The following is a 15,882-nucleotide window of genomic DNA, read 5'->3' as shown; positions in this document are numbered from 1 at the left end:
TGGCTTGGAGGTTTTGTATGTCACCAAGTGTGAGATGGTAATTCAGTTTTACCCTATGCCATCCTCTTGTCTCAGAAAAGGGACTAGTGAGTCGTGCTGACTGGGGCCCTGATGTGGAGGGTCCCTGCCTTCACCCAGGGGGCTGACAGCATGGGAACCATATCCACATACGGCATTTGAGAGAGAGTAGCAGTGAGAGGAAACTTGTGACTGTTGACTGGCTTTGGAATCTAGAAGTTTCCATCTGATTGTGGGTGAAAAGAATTTCACATCTGTCGAGAACTGAGTGGAATTTCCAGGGACATACTAGAGCCTCCTAATTTATTATTCATAGGATTTAAACTTGTTACAAGTGATCCCCATTTAAAGGAGGTCAGGAGACTGTTTGCTGTCATTAGAGACATGTTCGTTTGAGAACTTCTATTTCGGGTCTGGAGTTTTTTTCTCTTGGACACGTATTAGAAACACCATTATTTGTCTTAGAAGTTTTCGAAGGCCCACGTAGCCAGTGCCATCTGCCAATGTAGGGAACGATCGACTGGAAAGAAAGCAGTCACTGTGGTTGTCGTGAACAGCATTTCCTTTTTGCAAGGATGAGTTCATTTAGCGTCTCTTGTCTTAGTTTGCGTGCTCACAAAAGCATGGCTGAGAGGGCATGTGGCTGCAGGAACTGCCTTTGGGAGTGATGTCATGGAGCAGGGGCGAGGGTGCAGGGAAGAGAGGAGACAACCAAGTGCATGTTAGGGGCAGTCACTGCTATGGCCTCAATCCCATGGGGACTCTCTGAGGTACCTCTTGGAACTTGCCCCATAACAAGCCCACCTGAGGCCGGTAGAGAGCCTGGGGCATCTACCCACCAACTCCCATGCACGTTGACTGGCTGACTGGCTGCTGCGAAAGGAGTTTTAGCTCTCCTTTCACTTCCAAATATGCCCCCCTGTTCCTGCGGTGCCACGAAAAGCCCTGACCAAGATGGGAGGAGGGGTGCACAGTCAGGTCCTGGTGAAATCTCTCTTCCTGGCTTACAGATGCCTGTCTTCTCGCTGGGTCCTCACATGGTGGAGAGAAAGCAAGCTCCTTGCTTTTCTTCTTACAAGAGCTCTGGTTCCATCACGAGGACCCCACCGTCCTGGATCTTAGCCAACCCTAGTTACCAGCCAAAGGTCACACCTCCTTTGGGGGTTGGGGCTTCAACATATGAATTTCGGGAGGTCATGAACATTTAGTCCATGACAGACTGCACCCTGCCTGGGTTTGGAAGAGCACCTCATTATTTCACTGGTGTTTCTATAAGGTGGGTGGACTCAAGGAATCTTAAATCTGCAGAGGACCTTGGAGACTGTCATTCCAGGGTCACAAATCCCAACGCCACCAGGAGGAGTAAAGCAGGCTGGCTTAAGAAAGGCAATAGCAACATCACAATGACAAATATCCAGTGACACGGGTGGGCGGTACTTAATCCCACTGGGGAACACACGGGGCCGGTGTGGAACATATTCGTCAGAGTTATGTCACCTTCGGGGCCAAGGGAGCTAAGGCATGTGTACATCAGCTCCGGTCCGTGGCTGATTGAGGGCAGTTCCAGGGAGGGGTCATTAATTCCCTAGCACCTCAGGCCTGCTGCTAATACTTTGTAGGTTCTCAGTGTGAGAGCTACCATATTTTACCTTCATTTCCTGGGTACATAGCAGTTGCCCATGCCCCTGAACCCTTCAGTTATATGAACATATCTGCCAATGTGGCAGATGACAGGCACTGTGACTTATTCACTCAGGGCAAGGATTATGCTGGACACATGTTTGAAAAATAGTAGTATTAATAATATAAACCATGATAATGATAAACAACTCTTGGTTCAGTTGACTGCATTGACAAGGCATCCAGTGGTGAATAAAAAGCCATTTGCTGGTCTTCCTCTGGGTCACTGACTCCCAAAGAGCCACCCAGTAAATTGTTTTTAGCACCATTTCTTACAGCCATCTGATGTAAGAGCCATCAGAAATGAGAAGTCCCCTTATGAATAAGTGACAGGAGTGGGAAGAAGTCAGCTCCCAGCCGATCGAGCTCCATGCAGAACAAGCCTTCACTTTTCAAACTAATGCTGGAAAGCCCTCCAACAATGGTTGCCGGGGTAACAGGCAGCCAGAGTCCACAGGCCCGTTTTCTGGCTCACTTTCCTTGGTAGAAGTTTTAGGGGAAGCCCCCTGGTCATACTTGGGGAAAGAGAATGGAGAGGGTGCAATTCCTTGAGGGGCAGTCTGCGTCTTTGTGGTCCTGTGGTCGAAGCTTCCCTTGGGAGCTGACTCCTTGCAGCAGGGGACAGGGGTGTGTTGCTGACCTGCGCCAGCTGCCAGCAGAGACACGTCCCACCTACCGGCCCACCGGGTGCTGGATGGCCGCCATTTCCTCTCCTTTGCGTTAAGGCTTGAGGACACAGCTGTCCCAAGACAGCCTTATCAGGAAGACTCTGTCTTCAAAATGAACTTAAAATGGCTTGAATTGGCATTTAAAAGATAGGAATGGTATAGAGTGAAAAGTCTCCCTCTCATCCCTGTCCTTCCACCATCCAGTTTCTCCTCCCTCGAGGCCAGGAGTGCCTCTAGTTTCTGGTAAATTCTTCCAAAGAGAGTCCATGCACATACAAACAAATCAAAGAAGTCTCTCTCTCTCTCTCTCTCTCTCTCTCTCTCTCTCTCTCTCTCACACACACACACACACACACACACACAACATATATAGTCTTCACATGAAGCACAGAACACACAGAACATATGGTCTCTGCTTTGAGTTTTTCACTTAAAATATGCAGTTGAGGTCATCCTGCATTATTGGCATCGCTCTGCCTCAATATCTGTAGAATACTCCATTGAATGGATGTGCCTTCATTCATCTAGCCAGCCCTATTGATAAAAATTGAAATCATTTCCAATACTTTTCAATAATAACTGAGGCTCTTTGACTATCCATCATTCTGCACATGCACAGTTTACCTATGGGATGAATTCCTAGAAGTGGACTTGCTTGGTTAAAGGGTGGGAACATTTAAAATGTTGATAATTATTGCCACGCTGCCCTCCGTGGCAGCTGTTCCCAGCTGTCAAGGTCAGCATGTTTATATCCTTTCTTGCTTTTAATGCTTCAGCTCCAGCACCTTGGCCAGCTCCTCGGCCAAGCTCCCTGCGGGAGAGCATTAGCTCTGGGGGTGGAGAGCGGACCTCGCTGAGCCTCTGGGGTTTCACCTTTGAGCCACAGTTCTGTTTTCCAAGACTTACCCATGGTATTTTAGGCCAGTAAAGTAAGAATGCGAAATATCTATCATCCAAAGCAGGCGCTGAGTCAGATGGTCTTGGGGATCCAGCCTTAAGAGCATGGACATCTTAGGCCTCATCCTTCTCTACCTGTTTCTTGCTATCCTGGCTCAATCCAGGAGAGCAGGAGGGCAAAAGCTGGGAGCAGGGCTTGAAGGCAGGGACTCCAGAATGCGGTGGAGTGTGTGTATGCACAGAGGGAAGGGAGGCAGCATGTGGGGCCCAAAGAAAGAAGTGGTGCAGAAGATCAGGGAGCGGCCATGCCTTCTTCACCACACTGCTGACCGCCGGCCTGACCACACCATCGGGGCCGCACTGGCTTCCCCTGGACAAGCCCGAGACCCCAGCGAGCGGGGACAGGGAGCTCCCAGTGGTGCCCGGAACCTACTGAGCTTCTCCAGAGGTTGGGGTTTTCGGAGCAGCCAGTTTGGGGCTCCCTCGCATGGGGATAATGCTGAGCAATGCCCAAAGGGCATGCTGGTGGGAAGGTAGCCAGAAGAAAAGAGAAAGCCATTGCGTGCCAAAAGGCAGTAGTATCCGGATGGCAGGGATTTTACCGTGAAAGTAAAAGTTCTGTTTAGATTTTCACGACTTCCGTTCCATCAGGAATAGCACAAACCTGCAGCAAGCGCAATGAAGTGCTAAAAACCGGCAGCCTGGAAACGAGGGATCTGGGCACGTATTTTCCCAGCACCCGGGATGATGAGCGAAGGAAGGCGCTTGTTTACCAGCTGCCCAGACTTCCCCGGAGATGGCCAGGGAGCTGCCAGCTGGGCCCAGGGGCTGCGGGGACTTGCAGAGGAGTGAGGATATGGTCATATCCGCCAGCTTGTGTTGCTTATGTAAGTTTCTGGAGTGTGGAGAGGGGAGGAGCAAAAGACTCAGTCTTGAAGCAAGAATATTGCTTCTAGTCCTAACCGGTTTGGCTCAGTGGATAGAGCGTCGGCCTGAGGACTGAATGGTCCCAGGTTCGATTTCGGCCAAGCGCATGTACCTTGGTTGCAGACACATCCCCAGTAGGGAGTGTGCAGGAGGCAGCTGATCGATGTTTCTCATCGATGTTTCTAACTCTCTGTCCCTCTCCCTTCCCCTCTCTAAAAAAAAATCAATAAAATATATTTTTTAAAAAAGAATATTGCTTCTATTTGGGTCCCTGTCTTAGCTTGGGTCCCCCCAAAAACAGACCCTGAGACAAAAACCTGGATGCAGGAGGTGCTTGGGGAAGGGCCTCTCAGAGAGTGAACTGAGAAGGTAGAAGGTAGGGGAGAGAAATACTGATGCCGTGTGTGCGGGTCCATAAACAGGCCACTGCAGCCGGGGGGCACCTGGGGCTCGGTCTTGCTGGGGCCCGTCTGGGAAGCTGGACAGAAAACACCTCGAACTGTCCCACTGGAGCGTTTACCCATGACTCCTCCGTGTTACTGTTGGAGGGTCCCTGTGGCAGGTGGAGAAGGGGGGCAGGTACTTGGTGCGGGCAGCCCTGGGCATGAACAGGAACGCCCCTGGCAGCTGCAGGTGGATTCAGGTGGGCTGAGGGGACAGGGGTGAAGGAGCCACAGTGACTCACCCACTCGACGTGGGAACCTCAGGAAAGCTCCCATTACATCACGAACTGCCGGAACATGCGTCACCCTAATTTGTTCTTGTTCTGGGGGCGGACATGTACACCAAGGAGTGCACATACTTTGATGTGGAGAAATGTTCAAGACACACAAATCCTTTTCTCAAGCGGGGCACGTTTCTCTTTCTCCTCTGGCCCTGGGAATCCCATCGTGAAAACGGTGCTCGCTTTAAGTCCTAGGCTTCCTCCCACCCACGGGATGAGCAGGCCGCTCTGGTTTCCTGGCCTTGCCTGGCTGCCAAACGCAGGGGTAGGTGGGGGTGTACATGTCCTGGAAGGCGGTCAGCTGTCAGAGGGGAAAGCTTCCCGTGTGCGGTGAGGCCCGGGGACAAGGGCACCTGCGTTGTCAGCCCCTCCCCACATTCAGCTCCTCTGGGAACAGAAAGACTGAGCTCAGGATGAGAGGCTGAGGCGAGAGGCACCTTGGGACGGTCGTCACACGGCTCCGTGCCAGGGCTCCCCAGGGTCATCCCTCCCTCCCTCCTCTGGGAACAGTGGCTCCACTGAAGTCAAGGTGGAGGAAGAAAAGCCCTAAAAGTTCAAGTCTACGAAAACCGTCCAGTTTTAGGAGGTCTCTCCAGGGCTCCCCGTGGACGACCCCTTGTATAACAAGAAGCTAATTTTAAAGTGAAATCCTGGGTGCAGGAGCGGGCGTGAAAGTGAGGCAACCCTAGCCCCGCGGGCGTTGCCAGGCTGCGAAAGGCCTGCGTCTGCGCTGTACACACAACTGGGAAGATGAGAAGCGAGGAGCTGGATTTGTTTCCAGCCAGGATCCTGGCGCTCACAGCGCCATCTGCTTCCCTTGGGAGACCCAGATGGACTCGTCTGGGGAAATGCTGCTGGTTTCGGGGCTGCGGTTGCGGTTTTCTTTTCCTCCACCCATAGCGGTTTTCTTTCTAGCTGTAAAGAGGATCAGGCCGAAACCGGTGTGGCTCAGTGGATAGAGCGTCGGCCCGCGGACTGAAGGGTCCCGGGTTCGATTCCGGTTTAAGGGCGTGTGCCTGGGTTGCGGGCGCATCCCCGGTGGGAGATGTGCAGGAGGCAGCTGATCGATGTTTCTCTGTCATCGATGTTTCTGACTCTCTATCTCTCTCCCTTCCTCTCTGTAAGAAATCAATAAAATATATTTTAAGAAAAAAAAAAAAAGAGGATCAGGCAGTGGGCCTGGGGTGGGAAGGAACTCGCCTCCCCAGAGCAGACCCTCGCAGAGTGTAGGTGCTCCATCAAGTGCCATGGGGGCCTCGCCTGCGTCTATTCAGCATCCACCTTCCTGACTTGCAGCTCCCAGCCCCTGAGACTCTCGGTGGAGTGTTCTTTCTGGGAGGGGGAGCCTGCTGCCAGTTCTGTGAGTGAATGCCCGGCCATGGGAGCAGCCCTCCACCAATGACTAGGGGGCAGTGGTCAACATAGCCCCTCTCTCTCACCCTGAGCTGTGTCCCACGCTGGCTTCCATGGCTCCCCGGCAGGGGTCTGCCCCCATGGCCCTTGGTGACAGCATGCTCAGGAAGACTACCAGTTCAAGAACAAGGTCCTTTCCCTTCATTCTTGGGACGGAGACATCACAGGATTCACCAACCCTGAGAAAGCAACCCGCAGCTAAAGTCAGTGGCAGTCCCTGCAACAGAGAGTTGCTTTGGGATGCTTTATACTCTCCCAGCGCGGGTAAAGGGGTGGGTGAGAGCAAGGGGTGTTCCTTCAGCGTGCTCACACTGTAATCGCTTTCATTTCCTGTACGGTGTCCTTACATTGTAGTCCAGTTTGCAAAACTAGGCCAGCGAACAGGTCAATGGCAATGCAACTCTCAAGTGCACTTGAAATTGTCAACATGGGAACAGCATTTAGGAGGCCTTTTGTGATCAAAGCATTTCTGGTATGGTTTTGTCATCCAAGTGTGTGTATGTGCGTGTGTGCGTGTGTGCGTGTGATTTATGGCACCATATTTTATCCGTTCTAAGATGTGGCTATTCTTCACATTGGGAAACAGGCCATGTGTTACACTCAATGGCATCTGACCGTCGCGGCAGGGCTGTGGTTGTCACTGCGCACCGATGCATGCATTTGGCCTTGGTTGTGCACAGGATGTCACCTCAACTAGTAATGAGGATCGTTGCCTGTTGACTTTTAACGCTATTTAAAACGTCTTTGGAGCGGTTACACCACAATTCGGCATCGTGTGCGTAAGAGGACCCAGAAACAGCAGTGACACCTGGAGATGCTGTCAGTGGAGCATATACTCATTGTTGGAGAAATAATTGCAATTCCATATTTTCTCAGCAAACAACAGTCAAGAACTTGATATAGGTCACAAAAAGGAAGACGAAGCTGGAGTGCATTTTGCATCGAGATACTTGCAAAGGATTGCTCAGTGCCCCCAGGCCATGCAACCGAAGGCAGGAGGGATGGCCAAGCTTCTTAGAACAGATAAAAGAAACGCAAAGCAACAAGAGGCAGGGGTGACTGGTACACGCATCATGCAGGATGATTATGAAGGAATGGTGTTTAATCAACAGCATGTTTTTGCTTCGGTGTTTTTAAAATAGCAGCGCATCTTCCAATCAAAGAGTCTTAGAGTCCCTGAGATACGGTATATTGGAAACGACCTACCCAGTTCATTAGCAGCAAATGTTGACACTACCCAGAAAATATGTTCAGTATATTACAACGCTTAGCAAATTATAGGCACTCCCTCCTCCCCAAGAAAAACCCCACAACGCACATCCTTTGTTTAAACCCTCCTGTAAGTAATTCTAAAACTATGAGGCAGCTGGTTTTAGCACAAGATAGCAGGCAGTGCAAGATTTTGATTCTTGAGAGAAGAAAAACTGGCATTCGAGTTTGGGATCCTGTTTGTGGACGGTCACCTCTCACTCATGGGCTTAGACTATAATCTGACAAACAGTAGATTCAGGTACCTTACTGTTGTGTGGATTGAACCAGGAAAAGTAAAAACAATGACCAAATGCCCATGGAAAAATTGTCCAGAGGATTTAAATTTGTTCCACTTCTTATGTTCCTCCATGGGGAGAGACGAGGGTAGGGATTAGTGGGAAGTGGTCATGATAAAGGAATAAGTAAAAGAGAAAAGAAGGGAAAACCCACAAAAAAAATCTGAGTCTACCCCTTTGGTTAGTTTTAAATTAAAAAACACTTAAAATCAGCTTCCATGTGTGTGGACTTATTATTTAAACTATCGATCCAAATGCTTCTCTCTCTTTCCAGCTGTCCGGGCCTGTGGTTATTATTTTTTTCCAGGTGAACATTTCAATTTCACTGACATCCTTATCTTTTTTTTTTTTTTTTTTTTTTTTTTTTTTTTTTTCTTCAGCACGAGTTCCTACTGCGAACACTTCCTGAGGGGGAGCTCAGCCAAGCAGGGGCCAAGGAAGAGGCCAGTGAACCTCTGAGACAGGGGCTCTAGGGCCTGAGGCCTGGATCTTCTGCCTGGGGTCCCCTTCCTGGGCGGGGCCTTGGTTGGGGCCCAGGAACATCCCGCATCTGCCACATAACTTCTTGGGCTGCACATTCTTCCTGGGCACCAGCCAGCAGCTGGAGCACCGGGTGCCATACTTCTTGTACCTGATACCACAGGCGTTGCAGAGAGGTGTCCCGTCTTCGGCATCTCTCCAGAGCGGGGTTCTCTGGGTCCTACAAGAAGCACAGCGCCTGGGCCCCAGGGCCTCGCTGCCTCCTGGGTTGGCCTCGGGGCCTGTAGGGGGAGCCTGAGAGCGGCTGCTGCTGGCCAGGCTGTAGCTGTGGATGATCTGAAGGCTCGAATCCGGCTTTATCTGAAACCTCAGCGTCACTCCCGTGAACCGAGGGTCCACTTTCTCGGCGCCCTGGTGCGGGTTTGACTGCTTCCGGGGCCTCCTCCGAGGTGGGGCTGAAGGGGCTGCGGAAATCTCAGGAGGCCCCAGGCTGCCTCCTCGCTGACCAGTTGGGGTCAGCATGGCCCTGGCCAGGGGCGGAGGTTCCAAACCCCCCAGGGCCTTCCGCTCCCAGCCGGGGCCCCGGGCCTGGGTGTCCTGGGCAGGGGGCCCCGCCGCTGTCTCTCGGAGGAGGTGCAGGCTGGTGACGGAGTCCTGACGTGCAGGCCAGAAGGAACTGCTACTGGGTCTGAGGCATCTTGGGGTCCTCGGCGCCTGTTGGGCGGGGGGTCCCGGGAGCGGCTCGGGGTCCAGACATGATGGCGCCAGCAGTTCTCGCAGCAGCATCATGGAGAGGTCTGGCGCTGGCTCGGCCTCCATCATGCCCCGGCCCAGCCCCCTCCCCGATCTCGCCCCGCCCCGCGGGCCCACGGATGAGCGCCACCTGGGTGAGGCGCCGTGTGCGTCACATCCTTATCTTGTGACCTTGGGTGACAGAGAAGTTCCTTGAAATTAAAGTTGGTCCCATTGTTTATGCTATTTATCACTTGAAGATGTAACCTGAGGCTGTGCTCTGGCTTTAGGCTGAATAAAAACAATATTAGGCCACCTTATCACACCTTAATAAAATTACTGACCGTTGAGCCAGGCAGAAATATTAGTTTACTGGAGCAACAGTGGTGATGTAGTATTTCTCAACCGAGGGGGAGGTTTGCCAATGGGAATAATGAAATAAACTGTGCAGGTGGGTGTGGAGGTGCCATTGTCCTAAAACGTTTGTTTAACTTCCACCAACTCTGTGTAGCTTTCCTAATCACCCCTGCCCAGTGGTCGGCCAACTGTGGCTCGCGAGCCACATGCGGCTCTTTGGCCCCTTGAGTGTGGCTCTTCCACAAAATACCACTTGCAGGCGTGCACGTACAGTGCAATTGAAACTTCGTGGCCCATGCGCAGAAGTTGGTATTTTGTGGAAGAGCCACACTCAAGGGGCCAAAGAGCCGCATGTGGCTTGCGAGCCGCCGTTTGCCAAGCCGCAGTTTGCCAACCACTGCCCCAGCCTATCATGCACTTATCCTAGTTTTCTCTTTAGCGATCCTTTCATGTATTGCTATTATATGTCTTTTAAAATGAAGGTACTGTCTGTCCAGCTCCTGAGAGTAGGGACCATGTTTTATGTCCTTTTCTATTCCAGCATCTAAGTGCCTGGCATACAAACATTAGTGCTACTGATGAGCTTAATCTCTTTATGAATATTATCATTATTAAGTCTAATTACTGTTATTTATTCAAGATATGAATGTGAGAGATCACCTGCAAAGAGACTTATTATGGCAATTTAGATGTTCAACTGAGTAATTTTATGAATAATTAAGAAGTTCATCTTTGTTTAGGTGGTTATAGAAGAACAACCATATTTTTTCAAAGCAAGAAAGGGGTGATTGTGATGACGTGGTTCCAGCATCCACTTTGGAGTCAGACAGATGGGAGGTCAACACTTGGTTTTGTTTCTTAGGTTTGTGATCTTGGAGGAATTTGTTCCCTCTTTTGCAGATGTGCACTTCCTCTCCAAAGAGTAATAGATAAAATGTGAAGAGTGCACACTAAAAATAGCTTCAATTAAAAACAAAATCTACATATCCATGGACTGGGGCTAAGGGTTCAGCCCTGATGTCCCCAAGTGCAGAGGTGAGCAACAGCAAAAAGAACTGGAGGCTCAAAGTGTGTCATACAAGAGGCAAGACACCCTATCCAGGCTCCCCAATGGGAGCCACAGGCTGGGCTGGGGTCCTCTTACCCCCAAAAAGGTAAAGAAAAAAATTTCACATCCTACCACTTCCTGGAGCCAAGGCTTGCTCAATCTACAGAGCTTCATAGGCAGGAGTGGCCAAGCCTATGTAAACCAATATGTGACATCTCATATCATCAGAGAGCTGGGTGTCCTGGGAGGCAGAGTGGGGGCTACAGAAAACCAGTTAATAGGCAGTCAAGCACTTAAGGGGTGGAGAGAGAAGGAGAAAGGAGAAAGGACCGAGCAATTCAAGCTAAGCTGACAGATAAATTTGAAAACACATGAGGAAAAACGAATTCTAAGAAAGGCAGCCAGTGAAATTAACAATCAAGAGATGAGTTCATACCAGATAAAATGAAAATAATAGAGAAATCTAAAAAAACACTTTATGCTAAGAATTCTTAGGAGATGAAGAAATAGTCATAAAAAATGAGAAATATCTGAATAAAAACAAACCAAAACAAAACAAGACCAGGTCGATAGGCTAAGGAGCCAATTAGAAATCTTAGACATAAAAAATAATTTATGGTCATTGAAGTAAAAGCTCAATAGACAAGACAAACTCTAGTATTAATATATCGAAAGTGTGTCATAAAGGACGAACCCAGAAGGTGGCCCAGAAAGAGGGAAGGATAAAACTCAAGGAGAGGCCAGGCCAGTGTAGCTCAATGGTTGAGCATCAACCTATGAACCAGGAGGTCACCATTTAATTCCTGGTCAGGTCACATATCTGGGTTGTGGGCTCAATCCCCAGTGTGGGACATGGAAGAAGCAGCCTATCAATGGTTCTCTTATTATTGATGTTTCTTTCTCTCTCTCTCTCTCTCAAATCAATAAAAATATATTAAAAACACCCACCCACAAGAAGAGAGGTTAGATTGAGGGTCTTTAATGAACACCTGAAAGGACTTCTAGAAGAAGTGAATTAGAAAAAGGAAGAAAAGTAATATTCTAAGAAGATGCTGAGGATTTTCTAGAATTAAAGAAAATCTTAAGCCATTGGACTGACAGTAGGTACCAAAAACCACGCAGGATAAAGATAAATTCACATGTAGACACAGTTGAGGAGAACTTCAGAATATTAAGGGTAAGGAGAGGATCCTTATTAATGACTTCCAGGAAACAATGGGTTACTCTCTTCAAGGTGCTGAGGAAGAATAAGTGTCAGCATATAATTCTATCTATAGCTGAGTCCCTGATCCTAACAAAGTTCTCCAGGGAAGGGTCAAGCCACCCCCCCACTCCCCAGTCCACACCAAGCAAACGTCCAAAGATACAGCTGGGGTCTAGGGACCCCCTCACCCCAGTCCAAGAAAAGACATCTGCCTCTGCCTAAGCCCAGGGTGGTAGAGCCCCCTCCCCGACCTTGTCTAGTGAGAGAGAGAGAGAGAGAGAGAGAAGAGATGATCCTGGTGCTAGCACCACGGAGGGGAGAGAGGGCTTCTTGAGTTCAGTGCTCACCCTGCCCTCAAACACCAAAGCTTGGGATCCACCAGTAAAACCAGTTCATGGCCATCTTTCCAGAACTCTTTCCACTTTAAGTTCTTCTCACGTGTGCTTTCTTCCAATGCTGGCCCCTGTGATTGCTGACCTGTAGAAATACAAGTAGGATAACCAACTTGCCCCATTGAACCCTTTGAGACTATGGTCTGTTTCCTGCTGGGACCTGGTGGATCTTCCCCAAACAAGGAGAAGGTGAAGCAGGAGCCTGAATACCACTAGGCCTTGGTCTTGGCCGGCTCCTGTTTCCACCTCATACATCTCATTCAAATGGATCGTTTAAACTGGCTTCCTTTGGCCGGCACCCCAACCAGAAAGGCTGTTGTCTGAAGGAAAAAGCCCCCTCCCACTCGCTGCCACCTGGAGGGTCACAGAACTTGCCTTCTCTCAGGTGAACCTCTGCGGTCCTCCTACATCTGGGGTGAAAGAAAGTCTGCAGTTCTGGTGGGAAGGCGAATGCCCTGCCTCTCTGTCTGTGCTATCTCACCTCTCCAGCCGGAGGAAAGGCCACTGGACTGCCCACCCCATTCTCAGGAAAATAGCGATGCCAGCTTGTAATTTATTCAGAGCAGAGAGAAACTCGACCTTCACAGAGAAGAAAATAACTCTGAGGGGAAAAGTGTTGATGAATGAAATGTCATCATTATTGGCCTTGACCTGTAAGACTTAGCCATATCGTGATAGACATTCATAGACGAAAGGGCACCTATAATCACCTTCTGTTATATGCCTAAGGTTTAAATTCTCAGAAAGTCCACAAGTGGGGATTACTTCTCCCCCTCCCTTATTCAGTGCTAGTCCACCAAAGGGAAAGGAAATTTTAGCTGATATCTTTGTTGATTCAAAAGCAAGTTTGGCTGGTGCTAACACGTCTGCTTTTACCATGGAGCCCCGTTTGCCTGCTCCCTGCTCTGCCATTTATTGGGTACGTGGCCATGGGCAAGAATTTTCATCTCTCTGACTCTTCTCTCAGGGGCAGGTGGTAATAATGATCACTCTGTAGAAAAACACACCCTAAAATGTTCCCAGGAAGAAATAGTTTTCTCTTGAGGTAAAAAGAATGTTTGTGACTAGCATCAAAGACCCACACGCCTCCTTGGAAAAAGCATGTGAGTACATGTGATCATCATCTCTCTTCTGTCTCACCTGGGCAACAATGCAATTGGTGCATTTACTCTGGAAGGTTCTGGAGTTGTTCTCCGACGCTCAGCATTCTCACCATCTCGCTTCACTGCTCCCCCGTGAAGGGGATGGGGAGAAAGGACTGATGGGGACTGATTTGGAATAAAGAATCTTAGATCCCCTTTCCTTCTAAACAGCTGGGATGCTGCTGAGGACACACGGGGTGTATCCCAATGCACCCCAACAATCCCATTCAGAATGGACAGGGCTTAGTCATGGCCTGGAGGAGGTCCGTGGGGGTGGGGGTCCACATCCACCAAGTTGAATGTCCTCTTCTGAATACTCATCCGTGAAATGGCCATTGTGCTGAGCAGGGCCCGCCTCTGCAGTGTCACAGAGCGGCCCACGCCTGGCTGAACTGCAAGCACCGCGCTCTTGGCAGGAACAAGTTGCAATCGAGCTAATTTCCAAGCCTCATTGACAATGAAGTGGTTACATGATTACAGGGAACTAAGGCCAGCTTACAAAGCAGGGCTTATGTTAGGATGTTCTGCTCCGGATTCCAGCTCTGGGGCCTAGGAGATAAGAGACTGGCTTTGCAAATTTTAAACCAAGGCTTCTGAGATTAGCCTGGGTCTGAAAGAAGTTGACCTGACAGCTCATAAGAATTTATTAAATACCTTTATTGAGGTATAAAGTACAATAAACAACACTTAGCGTGTACAATCTGATCCCTTTTGACCGATGTGTACACCCTTGCAGCCATCACCACAGTCAAGATAACAAACATTTCCTTCTCCCCTAAACTTTCCTGGTGCCCCTCCCCAATCTCCTCTCCATTCCCACGTCACCACTGATCTGGTCTGGTCCCTACAGATTTGTTCCCATTTTCTAAAATTGTTAATAAGAGTTTTAAAGTGACCTGAAAACCATGTCCAGATAAGACAGAGCTGCCTTCTTAAAACAGGTGGGGTAGCTTCCTGAACCAACCTAGGTGGGAACGGAGGCCCCTGGGTCCAGCAATACATTCCTGGAAGTTGCTTCTCACTGTCCTTTGAGAAATGAGCCATATGCTAGCCCAGGCGGTGGCATGTGACTTCGAAACTTTGCAGTAAGACTTTGCCAAGTGAAGCCAAGGGTTTCAGGTGGACAAAGTCGAGGATGAGGGCGGCAAGACGGCCAAGGCACTGATCCTGATGGCCAAGGGCGTTCATCTTTGCCAAGATTAGAACCAAAAGGCATGAAGTTTCAACTGAAGCACAAGAAATATAGGAGGAGGCCCTTACATGCCAATGTCTCTAAACAATGGAGCCAGATTGTAGCAGAAAGAGTAAAATAGTTCCTTGGGGTACTTATTATGATCACTGATTTTTAAAATAATATTCTTATCTTTATGAATTGAAATAGCCATGGACCAGCCTAAAGGCAGAGGAATCGACTAAAGACATTCTAAATTCTCATCCAGGTTGGTTCAGTCATAAAGAAAGTTTTCAATAAGCCCATGTTTCAATAGAAACATGCTTTGAAGAGTAGCCTATCACATGGGCATTTAAAAGGGTTTGAGCCTAACCTGACAAGCTCCACTTTGAGACTATGGGCAGGAAGTCTTTTGTCAAGAAGGGTCGGCACTGCGCAAGTCCTCTGATGTAGGTTGTGAATCTGCTACCCCTGGGACATAAAAAGGCATAATTAAAAACTGATGTGATTTACATCAACAAATAAATCCCCCACCCCCACTCCCACCCCAAACATCCTCGCTGAAGCCATTAATACTTAATGGATACAATTCTATCATTGAACAAATATCATCTCCCGTATCCTCGGACCTTTCAATGATCCAGGGCTACAGGTGATCAATATGTGCTACCGGAAAAATCATTTTGTTTCTCTTCTATAAAAGCACATTACAATTACAGTGGGAATGAATGTCAAATGAATGGGAAATCAATGCCCAGACATAGGGGCATCCTTTGTGGCCATCTCTATTGGGGCCAATAGAAAGCCAAAGGACCCGTATAAAGACCCTGAGACTCTGTAGTCCTGCCTAGCCAGGTCTTGCCCTGTTGGCCTCTTGTCACTTTCCTGGCCTCTCTTCCCACTGTGTTAGGCCACCTCGTAGCCTGTCGCCTCCTGCTGAGCGAGCTTTGCCAGCTTCTCCTCCGTTACTCAAGCCATCTCCTCATTTCTCTAGCGTGCTCCCCGGGGCTGGTGTTCATTCAGGCCAGTTGGTAGGTCCCTCTGCTGACATTTCTAGCCCTCAGGTTTCCCTTTCTTCTACCAGCCCTCCCCCCTTCCTCTCTTCCTGGGCGTTCTCCATCAAGGGTGTGGTGGTTCCACATGGAAAATCCCAGGTTGCCCTCTGGCAGAGGTCTACCTTAGCCTGGCCTTTGTTTCCTGAGATGCTGGAAAGGTAGCTAGGGAGACACAGCTGTGGGAAGCCCAGGCAGGGGACCTGCTCCCTCTCCCCTAGGCCATAGAGGCCTTCCATCTGCTGGAAGAAGAGACACTACCTCCTTTTCCAAAACAGTCTCCACTTTCATTTGAGTAGCATGTCTTCTGGGAGCAGAGGACAGTCTTTGGATTCCCTCAAGCTCAGTCTGTTGGTTCTTGGTTATTTCACGGGTGAGAAAACTTAACCCCAAGCTCCCTGGGTGAGGGGCATGGAGATGATGATGACTG

The 15,882-nt window shown here is 49.3% G+C and overlaps 1 protein-coding gene across 1 annotated transcript; it reads right to left on the bottom strand.

The window, feature by feature from the left end:
- Window positions 1-8,262: 8,262 nt before the first annotated feature.
- Window positions 8,263-9,176, bottom strand: LOC138992333 (GATA-type zinc finger protein 1-like). The gene has a single exon (XM_070391057.1). The coding sequence runs from the start codon at window positions 9,174-9,176 to the stop codon at window positions 8,292-8,294; it is 885 nt and encodes a 294-aa protein (XP_070247158.1). The 3' UTR covers window positions 8,263-8,291.
- Between the last annotated feature and the right edge of the window lie 6,706 nt (window positions 9,177-15,882).

The sequence above is a fragment of the Myotis yumanensis genome, unplaced genomic scaffold, assembly GCF_028538775.1.
Source record: "Myotis yumanensis isolate MYYU_CA2020_CCGP unplaced genomic scaffold, mMyoYum1.0.hap1 SCAF_14, whole genome shotgun sequence".
Lineage (NCBI taxonomy): Eukaryota > Metazoa > Chordata > Mammalia > Chiroptera > Vespertilionidae > Myotis > Myotis yumanensis.
This window is presented reverse-complemented; position numbering and strand designations above follow the sequence as displayed.

What these genes read in the sequence shown, in the direction of transcription:
- LOC138992333 (XM_070391057.1), bottom strand. Translation starts at nt 9,176, where the DNA reads ATGATGGAGGCCGAGCCAGCGCCAGACCTCTCCATGATGCTGCTGCGA.